Source organism: Dendronephthya gigantea, unplaced genomic scaffold (assembly GCF_004324835.1).
Source record: "Dendronephthya gigantea isolate DGI-Jeju-01 unplaced genomic scaffold, DenGig_1.0 000002F, whole genome shotgun sequence".
NCBI lineage: Eukaryota > Metazoa > Cnidaria > Anthozoa > Malacalcyonacea > Nephtheidae > Dendronephthya > Dendronephthya gigantea.
In genome coordinates, this window is record NW_021163012.1 from 2829292 (window position 1) to 2853038 (window position 23747).

The window sequence follows — 23747 nt, forward strand, 5'->3', positions numbered from 1 at the left end:
CTAGAGGTCCAGAAAAGATCATCTCTTTTTGATCCAGCGTTACTACATAACTTAGTTCATGTAATCGTCACAACATTTTCTAAACAATCGCCACATTACCTTTTCTCCAGGTGTATGTATATATTCCCTCATTATCAACTTCATCTTTGGCTTTTATAACAAGCTTACGAGGACCATCAGGCACATTTCGCCCAGTCCACGAGCCCGTGGTACCTTCTCCGCAATCAATCTCTTCACCGTCATCATACCTGCATTTGAATTCAACATCTTCCGTGGCTTTGAATCTAATAGTTGGTGTGGATGAGGATGTATCAGGCGGGGTTGTTATGCTTATCCTCGGAGGAGTGGAATCTAGAAATTAAAGAAATATATTTCACTTAAATGAAGCGGCTCTACCAGTTCTAACAAACAACTATCTCTCAATTATCCGGGTTTTTCAAGGAAAAAACGTACACTCTAAACAGCTTTCATTCATACCGGATAGCTTTATCAGTTCTTATTTACCCACTGTTACTACAGAAGGAAACCTTAACTAAACTAACTTTATTTATACTGGATAGCTCTATCAGTTATAAACTGTTCTTCCTAGAGGTCCAATAAGGATCATCTCATATTGGCCCAGTGTTACTACAGGAGGAAACCTAAACTAAATTAACTTTATTTATACTGGATAGCTCTATCAGTTCTAAACTGTTCTTCCTTCAGGCCCAGTAAGGATCATCTCTTATTGACCCAGCGTTACTACAGGAGGAAACCTAAACAACATGAATAAAATGTGCTTACCAACAGTGAATGGATGCGATATTTCAGGTCCAGTGTTGCCAAGATCGTCCGTGCCTCGTACAAAGAACCTATGTGGGCCGTCTGGTACATTGTACTGCTGCCATAGGCCGGTTTTTCCGTTACCACACAATTCCCAGTTGGTTGGATCATCCAGGGCACATTGGAACCTGTCAGCGGGTTCGTCTGAGGTCCAGTTGAACCACGGATTAGAGAGAGTGTGTGTTGGGAGATTATCCGAGAAAGTTAGCCTCGGACCGGCGGTATCTGTGGATAAATAGCACAAAAGCATGTAGATAATCCAGTGGAAGAAAATGAAAATCTTTTGAGGATACACGGCCAATTTTAACAATGAATGGAAATAGAGAAAGCCGAATGCTTGTTATCATGAAAAGGAGAATGTCAATAATCTTCAAGTTTCCAAAAAAATTCGCAAAATTCAGCATTTTTGAGGACTATATATGAAATATTTTGCATACCAACAGTCCATTTTGAGTCAAAAATTGGAGCTTTGTTTCCAAGATTGTCAGTGGCGACGACCGAGAAGTCGTGCTCCCCGTCAGGGAGAGGCTCCGTCGTGAAAACCCCGTTCTCTCCCGCGCCACACTTCACCGGGTCATTCTGGTCAAGGAGACAGTCATAGTTCGCGTCTTCGCTTGTTCGCCATTTGAATGTCGCACGTTGCTTGTTCGTTCGCCTTGGGGGCCCTGTGACCGCAAAGCCAGTAGGAGGTGTGGTATCTGGAGAAATGACGTAGTATTGAGACACTGTGACCTACGTACTGAACTCTAATATAACTGGAACAATGACTGGTCGTAAACATGACCATATTAGCCTGAAGCCAAAATAGTTTTGAGCCAAATGCTTTGCCTCAAAGGTCTGACAGCATATTAAAATGAAACCGTTAAAATGTTTAGTACAAAAGTGAAATGACATTCGACAAAACAGTGGAGTAAGTCAGGACAAATCACTACAGCTCTAACTTGCAATCATATTGGCAGATTTCTATGTAGAAATATCGTTCAGAAATATAAAACCAAAGCAAAAAATGATGATAACATTAGACTTATTCATTTAATAATCTGGCAACACTGCCCTTTACTGCATTTTCCCCAATTCACCCAAGAGTAAAGCAAACGAACATTGACATCTCAACCTACCGACGTCAAATGGAAAACTGTATGGATCATTCTGGTTTCCGAAGTCGTCACGGGCTCGGACGAGGAAAGTTCGTTTACCATCCGGGACATTGGTCTTGCTCCACGTTCCACTCGTCCCAGTTCCACAGTCTTCGAACGCGGTCACTCCCTTGATGGCGCACTGGAACTTCGCCGGCTCGTCAGACGTCCACGAAAAACTTGGAGCTCCCGTTGTGCTTTTGGTGGTGGAGTCCGCGGAGAATGTCACGATCGGAGCCTTGTTATCTACGAAGGGATTGAGAACGAGTATTAGTTGCCACGGTAACGTGATTTGACGCGTGTATCATGTCAAGAGATCTCAATAAATGCTGAACGAAAACATATAATGATATATTCGTGTATTTAGGATTTACTGAATATTCATTTACTGAATTACCAGTTTACGTTTCAATTACGTAAAAGTTAGTCAAAATCTGGAATGCTTGACGAAGAAGTAACCTCAAGAACTATTTTGGTTGTAAAGTACATCATAATTTATTTTTGGACGCCATCTCTGTAAAATTCATTTGTGCTTTTGAAGAGAACAGACTAAATTGTTTTTCTTTTTTCTCTGTGGATAGTAGTGCATTACTGTGCATTACTGTGCAGTTATTAAAATACAGTAACGGTAATTGTGATGTAATGATTCGTGCAGAGCTCGAAGATTCTACGAAATATCCCGACGACCTACCGACGGTCCAGGTGACTAAAACGGGCTCGGCTCTGTTGCCGTGGTAATCCTCAGCAATCAACCAGAACTTTTGTGGACCTCGTCTCAAATACGGCGTTGTCCAACTTCCCGTATTTCCTTGCCCGCATTCTATGATGTTTCCGACGTCACCGATTGCGCAATAAAACTTTGATTGTTCGTTGGCGTTCCACGAGAGCGTGACACGCGGGGTGCCCACGATCGAGTCAACGGGATCGACAACGGCCCGGGGAGGAGTGGAATCTGATAGAAAATTTTTTTTCAAACAATCAGGTGATCTGATATAGGGGAAAAGGACTAGGATTAGCTGTAAAAATCCATTTTTCGCTTGAAACAACTAAATACTTCATGAAATATACTTTCTTTCGGTTCCAAATTTATGTCAGAGCTAAGGTTCTTATAACTAAACATAATCACAAAATTTCGACCAGTTTGGTAAAGAATAGCAAAAGATATAATCGATTAAATACTGCAGAATGGATTTCTATTCTATTCCTTTCTGAGGGTAAGATTGGCTAAAATATACGAGGCAAGATTAGCTGGAATTCAATGTCAAAGTTGTTTCGTTCAACACGCTTACCGACAGTCCAAGAGTGTGATATTGGTGTCCCAATATTATCTAAAGAGTCTCTGGCGCGGACATAGAATGTGTGTGGTCCTTCGGTGAGATCTCGTAGCGTTCGACTCCCTCTCATACCTCGGCCGCACGGGGCGAAGTTTGCCATATCGTCGACGGCACATTCAAATTTCGATTCCTCGGTCGATTTCCACGAGAAAGGAATGGTCTTCTTCGAGAATGCGGGCAAGTCGCCCGTGAACTCGATATCAGGTGGATTAATGTCTAACAGAAGATGAAAGAGTGTTAATTTCAGTGTTGTTTTTTAATATCCCACGAAATTCGAGAGCAAAGCGAGAATCGTGGACCGAGGTATCGTTCCGGTTCACATAGAGAGATCACAGGCGCCAACTTAGGATTTGAATGGTCTCAAAAGCCAACTCAGGGAGTTTAAGATGACACAACGAACAACGGATACGGACTACGGTTAAGTCTTTGTTTTCAAAGTGCTTAAACTAAGACAAATTACGGGGAAAACAAAATTTACATATTCCTAAAGGTAGACTTTACACTAGTGACCCTGATTTATTCTGCCCACGAAATACTCTTTAGTAAGTGCAGAATGAAAAACGTAGTAACGAAACTGACCCAGTAACGTTAACGTTATTGTGGAGAGTGGTTGTTTTAACAAGGCATGAGACTGTAAATGTTTCAAACTTGGGAAACACGAGGCTTCCTCGTATAAAATCACCTTGGGATGAATTGTAAATCACAAGTATTTGCAAGCAGTAGACAAAAACAACTCAACCGTATTCGGTAACCCGCGGTCAACATCTTAAACTCCCTGATAATGCTGAGAGCAGAGAAACTCATACTCACCTACAGTCCACCGATGTGGCACAAAATCTCCAACATTTCCAGCTCCGTCCTTTCCACGGACCCAGAAAACTCTGTCACCTTTGGGAAGCCCTGTAAGTATTTTTTGGCCTAACGAACCTTTTTCACAGGAGTCGGCATTTGCCGTGTCATCAAGAGCACACTCGAACTCCGCTGGTTCTGTCGAAGACCACTTAAATGTTACGGCGTCTTTAGACCGTTTTGGAGGTGTGCTGAGGTAAGAAACATGAGGAGGACTTGTATCTAGAAAAAATTTAGAATTGGTTAAAAATCATCACCAGCACCACATTCAACACCAGCACATCACCACCTTCAGCACCATCACCATCACCATCATCATCCTCATCACCATACACTCACCATCACCATCATCATCATTATCACCATCATTATTATCATCACCATTACACCCCATCACCATAACCATAACCATCATCACCATCATTATTATCATCACCATAACCATAACCATCATCACCATCATCATTATTACCATCATTATTATCATCACCATTACCATCATCATTACCAACCATTCATCATCACCATAACCATAACCATCACCATCATCATCATTATCACCATCATTATTATCATCACCATTACCATCATCATTACCAAACCATCACCATCATCATCACCATCATTATTATCATCACCATAACCATAACCATCACCATCATCATCATTATTACCATCACCATAACCACCACATAACCATCATCATTACCAAACCATCACCATCATCATCACCATCATTATTATCATCACCATAACCATAACCATCATCACCATCATCATTATTACCATCACCATAACCACCACATAACCATCATCATCATCATCATCGCATTGGAATAACTTCACTTTTTGGTAAGCAAAAATGAATCTAAAACTGGGGTATACCTTTCACCCATCTTCTTTCCAATGTTCGTCCTTCGTTTTCTGCTTTGTCAATTGGTCTAACCTGTTACATGTGTATATCGATATATGATTAATAAAATAGACATGGAAGGAAAAGTGAGATGGGGGAACCCCGGGGAGGAGGCAAACGAGAAAGGGGGAAAGGAAGGGGATTGGGGGAGGGGTAGAACAAAGAGGAGCTGAGGGTCTGGGGGTAGGAAAAGCAGTGACGGAGGGGGCAAAAGAGAGAAAAATTTGAAAGGAACGCAAAATGAATTAAAGCAGAGTGATGAGGGAAGAGAGTCTGGTCAGTGAGAGGGGGGGAGGCAAGGGCAGTGGGGTATTGAAAAGAATATTAAAATACCTGGAAAACGTGTCTACCATCAGGCAAGTTTGGTGGCATTCTGAGCTGACCATTAGTTCCCTCGCCACAATCGGTCTCCTCTCGTTCGTCAACTTTACATTTGAATGTCACTGGCTCATTTGCACTCCAAGTAAACGTATCTGCCGCATTTTTTGAAGGTGATTTAAAGTCGTCTGTAAATCTGGCCGTAGGCGGTGTTCGATCTGAAAGTCGAAGGAGACAATTGTTAAAAAAATCCAAATATTAATCCTCGGCACCGAAAGTCCGATTTTCTGCTCCACGATTTCGACAAGCCAGCAGTACGAAGTCTGGGTAGCTCTATTCACCAAATAGTGATTTTTTTAACAGTTGTAAAAAGGCTTTAAAAGCTACGGAACTACAGGAAATGAGGCCGTAAATTATCAAAGAGGAATTCTTTTCAAGGTTTCCATAGTTTAATCTAGGTTATACCAAAATACAAGAATTTTGTGGGAAGTTTTGAAAGCCACTATCCTGTGGATAGCACAACTACATATTCAGTGCATAATACTCAAGTTGATTAATTCAAGAGAAATGTAAGAGTGTTACTTAATTTTGACTTATCCACCGTTTAAACTAAACAAACGGGCTTGATACAACCGACCCCTGTAGTCTATCCTAACCATTGAACTGTAAACAAACTGGAATGATAAACCAGGGGGGGGGAATTGAAGCCAGTGCTTTTTACTTTTTCTGAGTTTTGAGCCGAAATACTTAACGCCTAATGTTGAGTTGTATATGAAATTGAAGCGATTAAAAAGTTCTATTTCGTGTAGAAATTTCGAGACGTTAGCTTAAAATATTTGAAAATTTCCCGGTTTTTTGCCGATTTGTAATTGTTTTTGTTTTTTTTAAATATTTCCTTTCCAGTTCAAGTCTTGAAATTTCCACACCAAATATAACTTTTCAATAGCTTTAATTTGACACACAGCCCAACGTCTGGCGTCAAGTATTGGTCTCAAAACTCAGAAAAACTATTTTGGCTTCAAGCTAAATAGGGATGTTTGTCAGGAGTTATCGTTCCAGTTGTATAGAGTTCACTGATCCTAACACGACGCTAACACGCAGCAACATTCCCCACCTGTAGTGACAGTGTATATGCTCGGTTCACCAACATTTCCCACATCGTCTTTTCCTCTGACGTACAGTTTATGCTCGCCATCTGAAAGATCATCTTTCTGGAATCCACCCGTCTTTCCCATGCCACATTCCTCGTACTGCGTGGGGTCGTCCACCGCACATTCGAACTCCGCATCCTCAGAGGACTTCCACGTAACAGCAAGATCCTTCTCGGGGGTGGTGGGGTCGGGTTTGTCGAATGTTATCACCGGACGGCTGGTATCTGATATAGGATTTGTAAGAGTCGATTGTTTGTTCATTTAAGCATTTGAAATAGACGATTTTTTATAGTAAACATGTTTCGACGTAACTATAAGCCATCTTCAGTGCGACTGAAACAATTATTTACCATACCAAAGGTAGAAATATGATACACGCAAGATGATACTCTATGAATAGTTAAATTATTTACAAACATGATTTATTTAATTTACCAACTTCAAAATGACAAATGCGCACAATATAGAAGCTAACAGCACAATCTTTACGATAAAAAGTTTATATAAAGTTGAAGTTTTGATCAGCAGGACTTTGTCCTGTTCATTCTGAAAACCAGTGTCACATAAATACGTTGCAAAAGAAATAAATCGAAGACTATAAACTGTATTCTAAAAGCCAGTTGAATACAGGCGTGAATATCGCCTCATATTAACAAGCAGAAGTCTACCATTCTTGTACGTTTGCATGGTGACATCAATAAGTAAATTACCTTGTAGGTACAACACGTAAGTATTTATTACTGCAAAGCTTTCGGTCCGTTAACCCTGGCCTTCATCAGTGCAATAGACTGATACCTACAGTAAATTGCAATGATGAAGGCCCGGGTTAACGGACCGAAGCTTTGCTAATAAATACTTACGTGGTGTACCTACAAGCTAATTTACTGAAACAGAAGTCTTTTAATAAAAACGAGGTAAGAGATACATACTTCATCCACGATAATTTAAGGCAAGAAGGATTGCAAAATACTACACAGTTTGGGTGTAAGGTGCTTACCTACGTTGAAACTCGAGCGTATCAATGGCGCCAAATTACCGACATTATCCTCAACCAACAACCTGAACTCGTGTTCACCATCAACCAAAGTTGGCGACAGATATTCCCCGTCCGTCCCCTCGCCACACTCTTCTCCCTCACCGTCATCTAACGCGCACGTGAACTTAGATTCCTCGCTTGATTTCCAACTAAACTTAGTCCTTGGCGTATTTATCGTTTCCGGTACTTTATCGAGGCGTACTTTGGGAGCTTTGGTGTCTAGAATCCAACAAAAAGACTTAGCGATGCTTGTAAAGACATGTTTACGTCCATCTTAATGATTTGGCCATGCATTAATGGCGAGCTCTAATTAATCCAGTGTTAATTAATCGTACAGGAGGAAACTTAAACTAAACTCATTTTATTTATACTAGATAGCTCTAACGGGTTTTCATAGGGGTTCAGTGAGGATCATCACTTATTAATCTATAGTGTTACTACAGGGGAACACCTAAACCTAACTAATTTTATTAATATTGGATAGCTCTATCAGTTCTAAACTGTTCTTCCTAGAGGTCCAGTAAGGATCATCTCTTATTGATCCAGTGTTACTACAGGAGGAAACCTAAACTAAACTAACTTTATTTTTACTGGATAGCTCTATCAGTTCTAAACTGTTCTTCCTAGAGGTCCAGTAAGGATAATCTCTTATTGATCAAGTGTTACTACAGGAGGAAACCTAAACTAAACTAACTTTATTTATACTGGATAGCTCTTTCAGTTCTAAACTGTTCTTCCTAGAGGTCTAGTAAGGATCATCTCTTAGTGGTCCAGTGTTACTACAGGAGGAAACCTAAACTAAACTAACTTTATTTATATTGGATAGCTCTATCAGTTCTAAACTGTTCTTCCTAGAGGTCCAGTAAGGATCATCTCTTATTGATCCAGTGTTACTAGGAAACCTAAACTAAACTAACTTTATTTATATTGGATAGCTCTATCAGTTCTAAACTGTTCTTCCTAGAGGTCCAGTAAGGATCATCTCTTATTGATCCAGTGTTACTACAGGATGAAACCTAAACTAAACTAACTTTATTTATACTGGATAGCTCTATCAGTTCTGAACTGTTCTTTCTAGAGCTCCGGTACAGATCATTTCAATTTTCTTACCAATTTTCCAAGTGTGTCGAATAACAGGTCCTTGATTTCCATGCTCATCTGTTCCAAATACTCCAAACGTATGTTCGCCATCAGTCAATTCATTAGAGGTCCAGCTTCCTCCATTTCCAGATCCACACGATTCAGACTGTACCTCAGAATCAATGAAACATCTGAACCTGGCGTATTCTGAAGAGGTCCATGAAAATCTCTGCTTGTTTTTATTCACATTGTTCGGGAGTTCTCCAGTAAACCTCAATATTGGTGCAACGTTATCTAAAAGAAGAATGTCATAGTAGTCTTGCTGGTAATTAATGAAATAACTACAAGCGACTTGACCAAACTTCATCCAGTCCTAAGACTTGATCAAACTTCATCCAGTCCTAAGACTTAATCAAACTTCATCCAGTCCTAAGACTTGATCAAACTTCATCCAGTCCTAAGACTGATTAAACTTCATCCAGTCCTAAGACTTGATCAAACTTCATCCAGTCCTAAGACTTGATCAAACTTCATCCAGTCCTAAGACTTGATCAAACTTCATCCAGTCCTAAGACTTGATCAAACTTCATTTAGTCCTAAGACTTGATCAAATTTCATCCATCAAACTTCATTTAGTCCTAAGACTTGATCAAACTTCATCCAGTCCTAAGACTTGATCAAACTTCATTTAGTCCTAAGACTTGATCAAATTTCATCCAGTCCTAAGACTTGATCAAACTTCATTTAGTCCTAAGACTTGATCAAACTTCATCCAGTCCTAAGACTTGATCAAACTTCATCCAGTCCTAAGACTTGGTCAAATTTCATCTAATCCTAAGACTTGGTCAAACTTCATCCAGTCCTAAAACTTGGAACGAACTTGATCAAAGACGACATCATAAACTTACCGATATCCCAAGAGTGACTCAGCCTTGGAGCAACATTTCCAACTTCGTCCTTTGCCGTCAAGAAGAATGTATGCGGTCCGTTATCCAATGACGGTGTTGTAAAGTCTCCATTCGTGCCACTGCCACAATCTTGGAAGTTTGTAACGTCGTCAACAGCGCATTGGAATTCGGCAAACTCATTACTAGTCCATCTGAACGTTTCTGTTGGGGTAGAAGTCGTTGAAGGAAGAGGTCGATTAAGATAGACAATTGGGTACTTGTTATCTGAAAAGAGATGAAAACAGATTACTCAGTATTTGATCCAGGCGTCGTAGTTTCCTTCACGTTTGGAGCTTGCAGGCTGCCTAGCAATCACCTTGCCTCGAAATTATAAATCAGTGGCGTAGCCAGCCTGACGATTTAGTCATGCTATGCAAATTTTACGTTATTATCATTATTCATTTCTCTAGAAATGCATTGTTTTCACAGTCAATAAACACCAAAATATTAGCATAGCATGACTAAATTGTCGGGCTGGCTACGCCAGTCATTATAATATCCGTCAGGTACACACCAATAGCCTTGATCCCTTCGGCAAAGGTTGTAAAACACATACTTTAGATGGAGAACCGTGACAAACGGCCACCTCACTTACCTATCGAGAACCTGAAGCTCTCAGTTGGGCCAACGTTGTTGTGTCGGTCGATGCCGCGAACATAGAAATCATGAATACCCTCGGGTACCCGCTCCTTGGTCCACATGCCCTGTGTCCCTCTTCCGCAGTCGTTGAACAGCACGTTGTCATTGAGGGCGCATTCGAACCTGGCATATTCCGTTGAGGTCCAGGTCACTTTGGGTTTCTCCCGGAATTTGGTCGGCAATCCGGGGGTAAAGAGGATGTTAGGTGATGTTTTGTCTAAACAAGTGAAATGTAGGGACGTTAGGAGCACAGGGTTTGTGTGTTTGTTTACCGTCGCAATCAATTATATTTTTACAAAGGTGTGAACAGACTTAAATGCATGCACTTGGCTTGAGTAAAAAAACATACCGGAATTCCATCTGAGAGAAATCGGATCGGCTACATTTCCTGCTTCGTCTTTAGCCTTTACTCTCAGCTCATGGGGACCTTCTGCCAGATTTTGTGCTCTAAATCTTCCTTGCCGGCCCGTACCACAGGCCACGTATTCCTGACCATCAATAGAGCAGGAAAAGTTCGCAATTTCATTTGATAGAATGGGGAGGTCCACTCTGGAGTTGAGAGTAGGTCGGTTGGTTTTACCAAACTTTATACGAGGTGGTGTAGAATCTAGGTTATGGTTGGTAGTTGCGTTAACAAATGGTTGAGCAATACCATAGCTTATCATAATATACCATAGCATACCATACAATACTATATACCATACCACACCAAACCACACCTCACCATACCAAACCACACCACACCACACCAAGCCACACCACACCACACCAAACCAAACCACACCACACCACACCACACCACACCACACCACACCACACCACACCACACCACACCACACCACACCACACCACACCACACCACACCAAACCACACCACACCAAACCACACCAAACAACACCACACCACACCAAACCACACCACATTACACCACACCACACCACACTACCCCACACCACACTAAACCAAACCACACACCACACCACACCAAACCACACCACATTACACCACACCGCACCGCACCACACCGCACCAAACCACACTAAACCACACCACACCACACCACACCATACCACACTTACTCCTACATAACATCAACATATCGTACGACATCACTTCATATCGTGCAATATCAAAAGTGCTGCACAACAAACAACTCAAAAAAATACCCACCTATTCTGAACGTGTGTCTTATAAACCTGGCCTCGTTGCCAACTTTATCGACGGCTCCGACATAGAAGTTGTAAGAACCATCCTGTAGGTCTCTTCTGTAGTCTTTCCCCTCTACTCCTGAACCACACTGCTCCAATCTGTCCGGATTCAGACCACATTTAAATCTTGCCATTTCATTAGACCTCCATTTGATTGCCAAAGGTCCCCGGCTTAGCGATGCTAAAGGCTGTATGAAACTTAGTCGCGGACCAGTGTTATCTTAAACAAACAGAACAGAGCCTATTAGTTGTGAACGAAAAGCAGACAAGCTGTCTTTGCATTAGAGTTTTATAAAAAATCATGCCCTTGTGAAAATCACACAAGAGTTTTGAAAGAACTGATAGAGCTATCTAGTGTAAATAAAATTAGTTTAGTTTAGGTTTCCTCCTGAAGTAACACTGGATCACTAAGAGATGATCCTTACTGGACCTCTAGGAAGAACAGTTTAGAACTGATAGAGCTATCCAATATAAATAAAGTTAGTTTAGTTCAGGCTTTTTCGTGGTAGCTTAGCAATACATACCGACTTGGAATGGATGTCTTATATACCCGCCAGTGTTGCCCGCCTTGTCAGTTGCTCGGACCCAGAACACATTTTTCCCGTCTCGTAATTCACGCTTCGAAAACGTGCCTTCCCAACCCTTTCCGCAAGGACGTGGATTGTTCGGTCCATCCAAAGAGCACTCGAACGTAGATTCCTCACTGGCGTTCCAGTTGATTCTAAAGTCTCTCTTAACGCTATACTGCAGTTTGCCGACGAAGCTGACTTTCGGGGGAGTAACATCTTAGAAAATAAAGAGTACTTTTCGAGCAACGTTGAAAATATCCATACAGTGAAACGAGACATAGATTCTTGCTCAGGGGGGGGTGTAAATAAAAAGTACTTTTTGAGCAAGGTTGAAAAATCCATACAGTGAAACGAGACATAGATTCTTGGTAAGGGGGGGTGGTGTAAATAAAAAGAAATTTATGAGCGAGGTTGAAAATATCCGTACAGTGAAACGAGACATAGATTCTTGGTCAGGGGGTGTAACCCCAAATTTTTTCTCAGGGGGAAAGTTAACCAGGGGGGTACATCCACAGATAATCTATATAAGGGAAGTCCCTTTTTCCAAATGTAAACGGTGAATAAAAAATGATGGTGATTTATAGTTGTGGCCCTTCATTTGGCCCCATCAAGATTCAAGGATTCTTTAAGATTCAAGGACATTTGAATGTCCGACATACCAGGCAACAGTTTCTGTATGTCTTTGATAACACTACCACACGATGCCTTCACCGTCCATTCTCTGCCTATGGTTCTTCCGCGTCGTATGCACTCGACCAATGCCGGGCTATCCCGATACTTCACCGAAAACCGATCGTCCCTACAGCTCATTTTCACCTTAGGCTCGCCCACCTCAGACAAATCCTGAAATAGTGATGAAGCGACGTAGAAAGCTTTTCTTTATAGGTTAAAATCGGCCAGACGAATGACGCCTGTATTCAAAAAGCTCACACTCATTGAAAGCGACAAAAAATTGTTATTGCTGATCAATGTTAAAGTTCTTTCCTAATCAATGGAGAGATTTAAGGTAAAACATTGAAAATCAAGCACTTATTACACTGAAAATGCCATAATGGAAACGTTATGAGAAGATTGGGATCTCCCCGTCAATGAGTTTGAGTGTGAGTGAGCTTTTACAGTGCGGCCGTTAAAATTGTCTACAACTAAAAATTGACGAAGTGAGGTTAGTCGTCGACAATAAAACAGTCCACTTTTAGTTGTCGACGACTAACGGGATTTCCGATTTTCTGAGGGCAACTCGTCACTTGTCAACAACTTTCTCTGGGCGACAAGCTAAATTTCAACAAGCTAATTTTTCAATAATACTGAAACAGTAGCCAACTATTTTTCACTTTGTAACACAATTCTCTTTAAAAGAAAATTTGAAAAATTAGGGGAAATTAAAAAAGAATATTTGAAGAATATTTTGCGTTCTCACGTGTCATTGAAAAGTTTGTTATGCGTGGGATAACATGCACAAAATTTTTAACAAAATAGCGGCAGCTTACCTCGCCCAAATGGCATTTTCCTCGAACATCTTCCGGGAAAGTCACGCTCATTTCCGGCCTCCTGATTCGTATCTCCTGCGTGACATTCGCGAGATTTCCGCAGCCGTCCCGCACGAGCCACATTCTGTCGATGTACTGCACGCAATCCTTTTCCACCACATTGTCGACGAACGACAATTTGAATGGTCCTCTACTGGTGCACAGGGGCGCCGAGATAACGGTCGGTTCTTGGAGTTTTCCTATTACATCAGCTGGACACCCGTTCAGAATGACCGTGTCTAGATCCAGGATGATTCGTGGCGGTTCTGTTACCAAATCCTCGTCGATAAGTCCTGGAAGAAAGGTTAAAAAGTGAACCAAAAACAAGTTTGCGGTGTCCATCGCCAGAGTCTCATATTAACTCAGAAATACACGACTCTGATTGGCCAACTTTGTTATAACTGCAGTTAAAAGTGAACTAGTCTTTTATAAAACTGGCCCAAGGGCCGGTTGTATAAAACTCTTTAACTATATTTTGCATGGTAAAGTCCTAGTTAACTAGAGCGAGTGCTTGAAAAACATTAAAAAGACATGAATAACCATTACCATCATCGTCATCATCAATGTAGTTCTTGATTTCCTCGTCTATCCTTCGATCACAATCATTGTCCAAGCCATCCCCAGGGTTCCCTGGCACACAGTCCAATGTAAGATCGGCCAATCGTAGCCCGCCCGGGTAACCGTACGAATCTGCTCGGGCGTAGCCGTAGAGGAAAACAGCGAAGGGTACGATCGGGGAATCGTGCATCACTCGATGAACGCCGAACGTCACCGCGATCTGCGCGGCCGAGTGGGTTGTGCCCCAGACTGGTACCCACTTCTCTTCACGGAGGGACCTGCCGTCCAATCGGAGCCCGTCGATTTCCTTCGTGTCTATGATGATGTTGATGTAGCTATGGAAATACTTCTCATTCTGATCTGGCGTGGAAATGGTGTACTGCGCTGTGTACTGTTCAACGGGCGGAATCATTACCATGAAGGGGTCGGTGTATGTGCTGTCAACTCGCTGGCCTTTGCTGAACTGTACAACGAGACAAGGTTTGCTTGTTTCAATATACTGATAGCGATCAGATGATACGTCGACTTCAATGAATCTAGAGAAAACAAACGAGAGTAAACCGATTTTGTTTCAGTTTATATCAGATAATTCTTATCAGTTCTAAACTGTTCTTCCTAGTAAGGATCATCTCTTATTGATCCAGTGTTACTACAGAAGGAAACCTAAACTAAACTAACTTTAATTAAACTGGATAGCTCTATCAGTTCTAAACTGTTCTTCCTAGAGGTCCAGTAAGGATCATCTCTTATCAGTGACCCAGTGTTACTACAGGAGGAAACCTAAACTGAACTAACTTTATTTATACTGGATAGCTTTATCAGTTCTAAACTGTTCTTCCTAGAGGTTCAGTAAAGATCATCTCTTATTCATCCAGTATTACTACAGAAGGAAACCTAAACTAAACTAACTTTATTTATACTGGATAGCTCTATCAGTTTAAAACTGTTCTTCCTAGAGGTCTAGTAAGGATCATCTCTGATTAATCCAGTGTTACTACAGGAGGAAACCTAAACTAAACTAACTTTATTTATACTGGATAGCTCTATCAATTCTAAACTGTTCTTCCTAGAGGTCAAGTAAGGATCATCTCTTATTGATCCAGTGTTACTACAGGAGGAAACTGGAAACCTAAACTAAACTAACTTTATTTATACTGGATATCTTTTTTAGGCTCAGAGAAAATCTAAACTAACCGAAGATACTTACTTTCCTTCACCCAGGGTATCAATATATTTTCCATTGATTCTAACATCAGTGCTCTGATTTGCAGCCATGATCCTGAAGAAGTCTCCACCGCGACGACCAGCCAGGGGGGCGGTGATAAACCGTTGTCCCCACGTGTTCACGGGGGGGATGTGCTCTACCAAATGATCACAATATCCTTTATCGGTGGGAACATTCGCGCACTCGTTCCCAGAAAACACGGAAATTGGTTTTGTTGAGAAAATACGGGTTCCCGACATATCTTTGGTGTGTGAAATTTGGAAAGACTGAAGACTGTTCAAAGTCACGGATAGGGTGTCCCTGTGCCTGTAATTTCTCCCGCGGAATCTGAACGATGACCGACGATCAGCGAACTGGAATGTTACAAAGATCGTCGTGCGGTCGCGGATGGCGATGATTCCTATCAATGACGTATAACTCGGCGTGAACGATGGTATAATGTACTTTGTGCTCTGAATATCGACCGGCAGTGCAAGGTATGCGTCTGTCGTGAATTTCTTGATATTCAAACCGTACACGACGATTTCCGCGTCTGCCTTGATATGGATGCCTTTCTCCTCGATCGCCGTGCCACGCATGCGCACGGACGTCGGAAAGTCGACGGGATACAGTTCACGTGATTTGATTTCAATTTCCTTTCTAACGTTTGTCTCGCGCGATTTGATGACCGCGCGCGTGTTGTAATCGGACGTGATGAAGAGCCTCGTAGCACCGTCTAACTCCTTTCGGAACTGCTGGAGGAATCCCACCACGAATTCCGTTCCTCTGTTATCAGGGATTTCTACGGTAAAACACAAGAAAAGATTACTAGAGACTAGAACTACCAATCACAGATTCTGACATTTTGCACGATTCAATTTTGTCGGATCTAATTCTACTTCTGGGGCCGGCTGTATCAAGCCCGTTTAGCTTAAATGGCTTAAACGGTGGATAAGTCAAAATTAAATAACACTCTTACTTCTCTCTTGAATACGTCACCTTGAATATTATACACTGAATATGTAGGTGTGAACAGTATCGTTGTTTTCAGGTTAAAAACATTTTGTTTGCTTCTTGAATAAAACGATAGACTTGCTTTCTATTTTGAACTTATCCACCGTTTAAGCTAAACGGGCTTGATACAACCGACCCCAGACGTACAACATAAAACATATAACAATCTTACTACTCTCTTGAGTAAGTGAACTTGAATATTATGCACTGAATATGTAGTTGTAAACAGTATCTTTGTATTATGGTTAAAAAGTTATATATAGTATTATAGTTTGCTTCTTGAATAAAACGATAGACTTGCTTTTCTATGACTTAACCGCCCTCAGTGCTATTTTTGATCGTCGCGTTTAATTCACTTACGTTTATAAACAACTTTGTACTCTTGCTGATGCGTCATAAGTGGCGAAAAGCTGAGAAAAACAACGAATAGCACGACCGCTTGCATTGCAAGGTTTCCCTAAGAACATGAAAAGACAAAGTTAACAGTGTGACAATAACACACAGTAAATGATGAACCTTACTGGACCTCAAGGAAGAACAGTTTAAAACTGATAGAGCTATCCAGTAAAGTTAGTTTAGTTTAGGTTTTCTTCTTTAGTAAAACTGGGTCAATAAGAGATGATCCTTAATAGACCTCAAGGAGGAACAGTTTAGAACTATCCAATGTAAATAAAGTTAGTTTGGTTTAGGTTTCCTTCTGTAGTAACACTGGATCAATAAGAGATGATCCTTACTGGACCTCTAGGAAGAACAGTTTAGAACTGATAGAGCTATCCAGTATCAATAAAGTTAGTTTAGTTTAGGTTTCCTCCTGTAGTAACACTGGATGAATAAGAGATGATCCTTACTGGACCTCTAGGAAGAAGAACAGTTTAGAACTGATATAGCTATCCAGTATAAATAAAGGTAGTTTAGTTTAGGTTTCCTCCTCTAGTAACACTGGATCAATAAGAGATGATCCTTACTGGATCTCTAGGAAGAACAGTTTAGAACTGATTTTGTACCCATAGAGTTTGTTAAATTTAGATATCGCCTTACAAAGAATGCCTCGGAGAAATTACGAACGTCTTAAAGCATGCAGAGCTGACGAGTATAAATTGCGCAAAGATACTTCGGTTTCCGAAGGCTTGACCTTGTTTCAGCTGCACGTAGGTGGAAACGTATATTTAACTTCCTAAAATATACCGTTTATTCATAAATAAGGTATTCAAGATATGGAATGTACAAAGTGTCAGGAATTTTTCGCTACCGTGGTTTGCACTTGCGTGACCTTGAAACGACATTCCGCCCGAATGACCTCTCTCAGTGTTTTGAAAGGAAAAAAGAACGAAGGAATGTTTCATGTCTTTAAAAGGAAGCATGAATTCACAGCCGGGTAACAAGACTGAACACGCTGCTAGGGGCATAATAGGTAGACCTCGAAAGCACGTTCGCCCAGTTTCGATTGGCATTCAATGTATACGACGAATATAACAAGAGAATTCTGCCTAACGACTTCAAATAGACCTCGAAACGTTCAACAAATGATAAAGCTAAACCCTGCAGAATATTCAACGACAGTTTTCTTTTAATCTTCCTCTTGAAGCAAAAACGGATTGAAAAGAATCTGCCCGTACATGCAACATCCTTATTTCACGATTTTTTTTTCTACCAAGCAGCAATGTCAGATTTTAGCATCGGAATTATGTTATTGTCATAGACGATAGTCCTTCAAAATACGTTCACGATCGAGCTAAACACAGTACAGTGAATTATTTTCGAGTTCAAAGAATGATCGTAGCGTTCGCAAACAAGGGGAAATAAGTAACATATTGTCTGCCTTTTTTCTCACTTGTCAAATGAAAAATGTCAAGAACTTCAGCCTCTAGCGTGAGACGATGACTTTCTCTAATTAACACCTTAAAACATGCCTTTGACAGACCAATCACGCCTTTAAAACTCTCAAGTTTAAACGATATAGAAAGGAAAACAAATATCCTTTCTGTGTTTACAATTTGGAGATTTTGGAAACGGATACTAAATCCAATATAGGGGACCTTTTGCTTGTGGGAACGATGATTCTCATCCTGGTGTATGAGATCCAAGTCACTCGCGTACAAACGTCTGGATTTAAAGCTTTGCTATGAGCGAGCGAATAAGCATAAAATGTGGCATACCGTAGTTGGCATCGGTGTTTGTTTCCGTTCAGGGCAACAATACTGAATAAACGGGTTTGTACATGACAGAAATCTAACATTATTAAACAAGTATTTACAATCGATGCAACAAATATTTTGCATAAATGACTGACTGTCATGCCATACGTAATGCTGATAATGAAAGCTACAATTCATTAAACTTCTTGTCAATATTTAGCATGCAATTGAGTGGTAGCCATTATTCAAAAGCGAAAAAAAACCCCAGCAATGCATAGGAACTATGTAAATAAAATAACCAAATCAAGATGTAATTAACTTGAAAATTAATTTCGGATGACGAGGAATCTTCTAAATATACTATTATATGTTTGGGCTGTCGCCATAAGAACGTCTTTCCTAACTTTACTTAGACTTAGTAAATAATGTTTTGTTCGAAATGACAAGCACTCAGGTGAAATTCAACTCGACAGTTGCATAGATGAAATTTCGTGACAAGATTTATTGGATTATAAAAAGCATCCGTACAATTTTTTGCTTTCAAAATCGGTTTAACCACACAGCTCTTGGTCTCTATCCAATTTTATGTAAAACTATAATTTACCAAGCATCGTTGATCAACTGATCCAATTATGTACAAGGAGCTTCGGGCTTCGATTCCCATCTTAAATTGGTACCATCGATGCTACTATTAAATGCTCTTCGTTTTCGAAGGATAAAGACGTGCTATACCATTATTTAATTGGGATGACGTGCATGTAATTACATTGGCATTGCCCTTGTAATCTTGAAGAAAGATAAATACGCATGTATAGAGGGGATTTGTAAGTTGGATTACGCTAATTTTGTCATTTTTCATTCCATGTCTGGCACTGGCTTTCTGCTCTCAGACGTTATCATAACAAGATGCTTTGCGTAGGTGAAACATTAAACAAAATTGAATCGTGGCAAAAATAGAATAATGACGAAACTTAGATTAAGGTTTTATTCTTTGGAGCTCTGACGTAGAGAAGATAGGTCATATCGTGGAGTGCTTCAACAATTCGTAACGACCACAAGGTCAAAGCTAGTTTACAGACGGTGAAATCTGAAATTACCTAGAGTTTAGATTCGTCCTCGGAGCATAAAAAGTATATTTTTTTTACACAATTTGAAATCAATTAAAAAGATTATTCCTAGCTTAATGGACCTCTCATATTCAGATTACTCAGTAGAGAAAAAAAATGTGGAGAGAATATTCGAGAGCTGTAAACGTTGAATGATGCTTGTTGAACCTTTGGGAAGAACACTCAGAGGAAGTATAAATAAAGTTAGTTTAAATCAATTGTGATTTTTGGCACTTCACTCGATGCAGGTAAATTCTAGAGGTTCAAAGGGTCTTACACATTAACCTTTGTCAGCTACCTCTCTAGCTCAGTGGCAAGAGCGTAGGTTTGATTCCTGCCGGAGGACCTATAGTTGACTCATTTTTCCATCAACTGTTCCTGGCTTGACTTTGAAGTGTGTAAAATTTACACCTGCATCAAGTGAAGTGTCAAAAATCGCAATTGATTTAAAGTTAGTTTAGTTTAGGTTTCCTCCTGTAGTAACACTGGATCAATAAGAGATGATCCTTACTGGACCTCTAGGAAGAACAGTTTAGAACTGATAAAGCTATCCAGTATAAATAAAGATAGTTTAGTTGAGGTTTTCTCCTGTAGTAACACTGGATCAATAAGAGATGATCCTTGCTGGACCTCTAGGAAGAACAGTTTAGAACTAATAGAGCTATCCAGTAAAAATAAAGTTAGTTTAGTTTAGGTTTCCTCCTGTAGTACCACTGGATTGAAGAACAGTTTAGAACAGATGAAGCTATCCAATATAAGCAAAAGTAGTTTAGCTAGTTTACTGGACCTCTGAAAAGAACAGTTTAGAAGTGATAAAGCTATCCAGTATAAATAAAGTAACAAAGTTACTTCAGCCTACGTAAGGTTAGGGACGACCCCAACCTAAATTTGAGCTGTTTATGTTACGGGTTTATATTGACTAATCGGATTGAGGTATTACGCTGTTCTTAATCCTTTCTATTTCCTGATTAACTTTCCACGGTGTAACATGTTTGGCAAATTATTATTTGCATGAAATTCACCACAGTTTTTTTATCTTCCTGTACATCCGTAGTTTTACTTCGAATGCACGTTTGATGAAAAAGGACACTGCTTCAATGAAGATAAACTTTTGACGCAATGTGAACGCAGAAAATTTGCACTTGGGCGCTCTGTCTTGTCATAGCTCAAGCGTGCCTTGCCAAGAGCTTCAAACCGCGGCTTTCCTTCGTATACGAGTTATTGCTCAAATAAATATCTCGTATATTGGATGATTATAATATTATAATGACCACATTAACACGCGCGGCAGCGTGCCACGTATAACCTTACAAGATCTCTATAAGTAAACACGGTATGTCAATAGAAAACATCTAAGCAAATATTTGTAAACAAAACTAAAGGGAATCGGAAAAATGCGCACATGCATGCATTCGTCGTAGGTTTCTTGGAAAATGCACACAATAAATGGATGCGTTTCATTCTTTACAGTTCTTTCAGTTCTTTACATTCTGTAGTTCTGCAGAGTCAAATTTCTCAGCTTGAATACTCAAATTTGAGTATCTAGACTTAAATCTTAGTACAAATTGCCCCTGATATGTCATGAACAAAAGGACTAATTTTCCTTCTATCGCTGGGCAAATTTGCCAGTGATTTTGGGAGATTTTGCGTCGCAAAGAAAAGGTTTCTTGTACAAATTTTTAGCCATTTTTGCGGGGTAAAATTTGAGAAATCGTAGAGGAGCTGGCGGTATATTTGCACAGATGAATACGATAATAAAACAGTAGAACAAGGCAGAGTTTAATCTAGAACACATTTCATAATAAAATAGCAAGCCACACGCCAACTTTAGATGTAAACAGAAAATTGACAACGCAGCGTTGAAACTTTAAGCTTATTCACAGGTGTGAGTCTGGGACGCAGCAAGCGTTGATAAATTGATATGGCATATCGCGAACGCGGTGGAACATTAACTCAGCTTATGGTTCAAAAAATATTGACAAACTGATGGCAAATATGTAAACAAAAGCTCGCGAATTATCGATGTCAAAACACTGGTCATTCAGAACGTTGAGAATGCGACGCGCAGTTTAATTGACACATGCACATAATGAATTGGCCACTCTAAACAGTACGTCAACAATGCCCGTTTTAAAACAAATATACCTCGAGCGAATGGATAAACATGTGAATGATTTGGCAATTTGCAGCAATTTAGTTTGACGTTCGAATACGATGTTTACGAAACATTTCGACTGCCCCACTGTGTTTGTCGCAATATGAGAAATTCCGATACAAACGAACTTAGCTCTGATGACAAACGGTAGCTGGTGAAAATACCACAGCCTTAACATCTGTTTTTTAACACGCAATATCTACCTGCCTATTCCAGATATTCATCTAAACAATGCTCATATATCATCGCGAAACCTTCAGAGAGGAAGCATATCTCACGCACACAATGCAAAAATATGGATTTTTTTTACATATATCTTTCATTTAAATCTGAAGCAATCAACATACCGCGCGTCTATTTCAAGAGATATGGAGTCCAGCTCTTGACAGCGTTCTCGCAAAATTATCTCGAAAGTCCAGGAAGGGAAATTATCACGCGCGCACCTTATGCTAATTGGATAAAATTTTGCAAGTGCTGCGCGCCACATATTCATGAACTGCCGTTCGCTGGGTCCACGACTTCAAGCGAGTTAAAATTGAGTTGAAAATTACCCAGCGCTTCTTATGTTAATTATATGGAACCTCGCCACGGCCTTTATACTAATTACATAGATTTTCCCAAAGAGGGGTTATGGCACTCTGTTAAACGATCCAAAGGCCGCGCGCGCGGCTATCTCGACAGCATATACCGGCTGTACATTATCGCAAGACATTCATGCTGCACAATTATCACCCGCGCCTATGCTAATTGCAAATAATATTTTTTAAATTAGGAAGGACATTCCGAAACCGTCCATACAGGATGCCTTCGCATTTGAACATGGAGTAATGCGGTACCAATGCCATACGAAGCTTTCGTGAAACATTTACAAAATAACTGAACGCCATAAACAGATCGGACTGTGGATGGCGATGCTTTAGTAACGCACGCTCGAAATGCTAATGAGAGAGCATACATGCCATTCAGGAACCTGCATACCCCGCATACATTTGTAGCTAAAAATATATCATCGACTGTAGGAGACCGCATTCTAGAATAATCTTCGAGTTCATTTGTATATCAGTCCATCAAGACAACCATTAGACGTTTAGACAAGAACCATAAGTTTGCATTTTATGCTAATTAGATTTCTCAAACACCAGATGCGGTTCAACACGATCAACACATGTCGTGCGCCCTTTTCACGCAATGTAAGATATCCCACTAAACGACGCTTTGACCCGTTTGGAGAATAATATAAGGTCTATCAGGCAATCAGAGCTTTCAGCAGAATCAAATAACTAACAACTGACAAATACTTCATTTAGGACAATTGGAAACCACAAAGTCCTTGAATTAAGAGAGTGACATAACGCTCATTGTCACGAACAGGAAAGACACGAGACAACAGTCTTCGCGTTGGAAGAACATTAATATATACATTAATTATGTGCATAACATATACTAATACTCGAAATCTAATAGGGATTGTACGCTTGGATGTCAAAAAGAAATTGTATACTGTCTTACGGTTTGAAAATGGCTAAAATGAGACACGAAGGAATGTTCAAACCCACTGTGCATGTAGACGACGGATAGGGAAGATGGGGATTCGTGATTTATGCTAATATGTCGTTAAAAAGTTCACGAAATATTAACTAAACCTAGCGCTCAAACTTCGTTTTAGTAAAAACACGAAGCGCATCGGGGCTAAATTCCTCTTACCTTGTCAAATCTCAAGTGGTAGGCCATCTTGTATTCGTGTAAACCAACCAAACTTGCTCGCCAGACAAGCGCGCACTGAATACGCTGCGCAGCTACGCTCCTACAGCGTTGAATAAATTGCGCACGAGTAAGAGCGGAGAGTATGTTCGGGAGGATGTAACTCGAGACGCGCGCAGTAACTGGATAAGCGTGCGCCGTGCAAATGCGCTTGCCAATTTTAATAACCCAATCGAAAAAGCTCGCGCCGATGAGTGCTGTGCGATTATCTTCGAGCTCTTCAGATGCGCTCTAACGTGTTGCGCAAAAAGCACGTATAAAAAAATATTGGACATGAAAAGATTT

The 23747-nt window shown here is 40.4% G+C and overlaps 1 protein-coding gene across 1 annotated transcript in view; it reads right to left on the reverse strand.

Moving 5' to 3' along the window:
- LOC114533322 overlaps positions 1-23517 on the reverse strand; it is a 47575-nt gene extending 24058 nt beyond the window's left edge. Inside the window, exons 1-23 of the mRNA XM_028554832.1 lie at positions 23406-23517; positions 16666-16762; positions 15295-16093; positions 14076-14623; positions 13491-13822; positions 12663-12846; positions 11959-12219; positions 11397-11654; positions 10575-10832; positions 10182-10442; positions 9548-9811; positions 8670-8933; positions 7521-7778; positions 6487-6747; positions 5388-5590; positions 5027-5087; positions 4103-4363; positions 3248-3508; positions 2650-2910; positions 1941-2204; positions 1260-1520; positions 784-1047; positions 100-351 (exon numbers count right to left, since the gene is read on the reverse strand). Of these exons, the coding sequence (XP_028410633.1) occupies positions 100-351; positions 784-1047; positions 1260-1520; positions 1941-2204; positions 2650-2910; positions 3248-3508; positions 4103-4363; positions 5027-5087; positions 5388-5590; positions 6487-6747; positions 7521-7778; positions 8670-8933; positions 9548-9811; positions 10182-10442; positions 10575-10832; positions 11397-11654; positions 11959-12219; positions 12663-12846; positions 13491-13822; positions 14076-14623; positions 15295-16093; positions 16666-16762; positions 23406-23432 (6160 nt within the window). The 5' untranslated portion in view covers positions 23433-23517. The remainder of the gene's footprint in view (positions 1-99; positions 352-783; positions 1048-1259; positions 1521-1940; positions 2205-2649; positions 2911-3247; positions 3509-4102; positions 4364-5026; positions 5088-5387; positions 5591-6486; positions 6748-7520; positions 7779-8669; positions 8934-9547; positions 9812-10181; positions 10443-10574; positions 10833-11396; positions 11655-11958; positions 12220-12662; positions 12847-13490; positions 13823-14075; positions 14624-15294; positions 16094-16665; positions 16763-23405) is intronic.
- Positions 23518-23747: the final 230 nt, after the last annotated feature.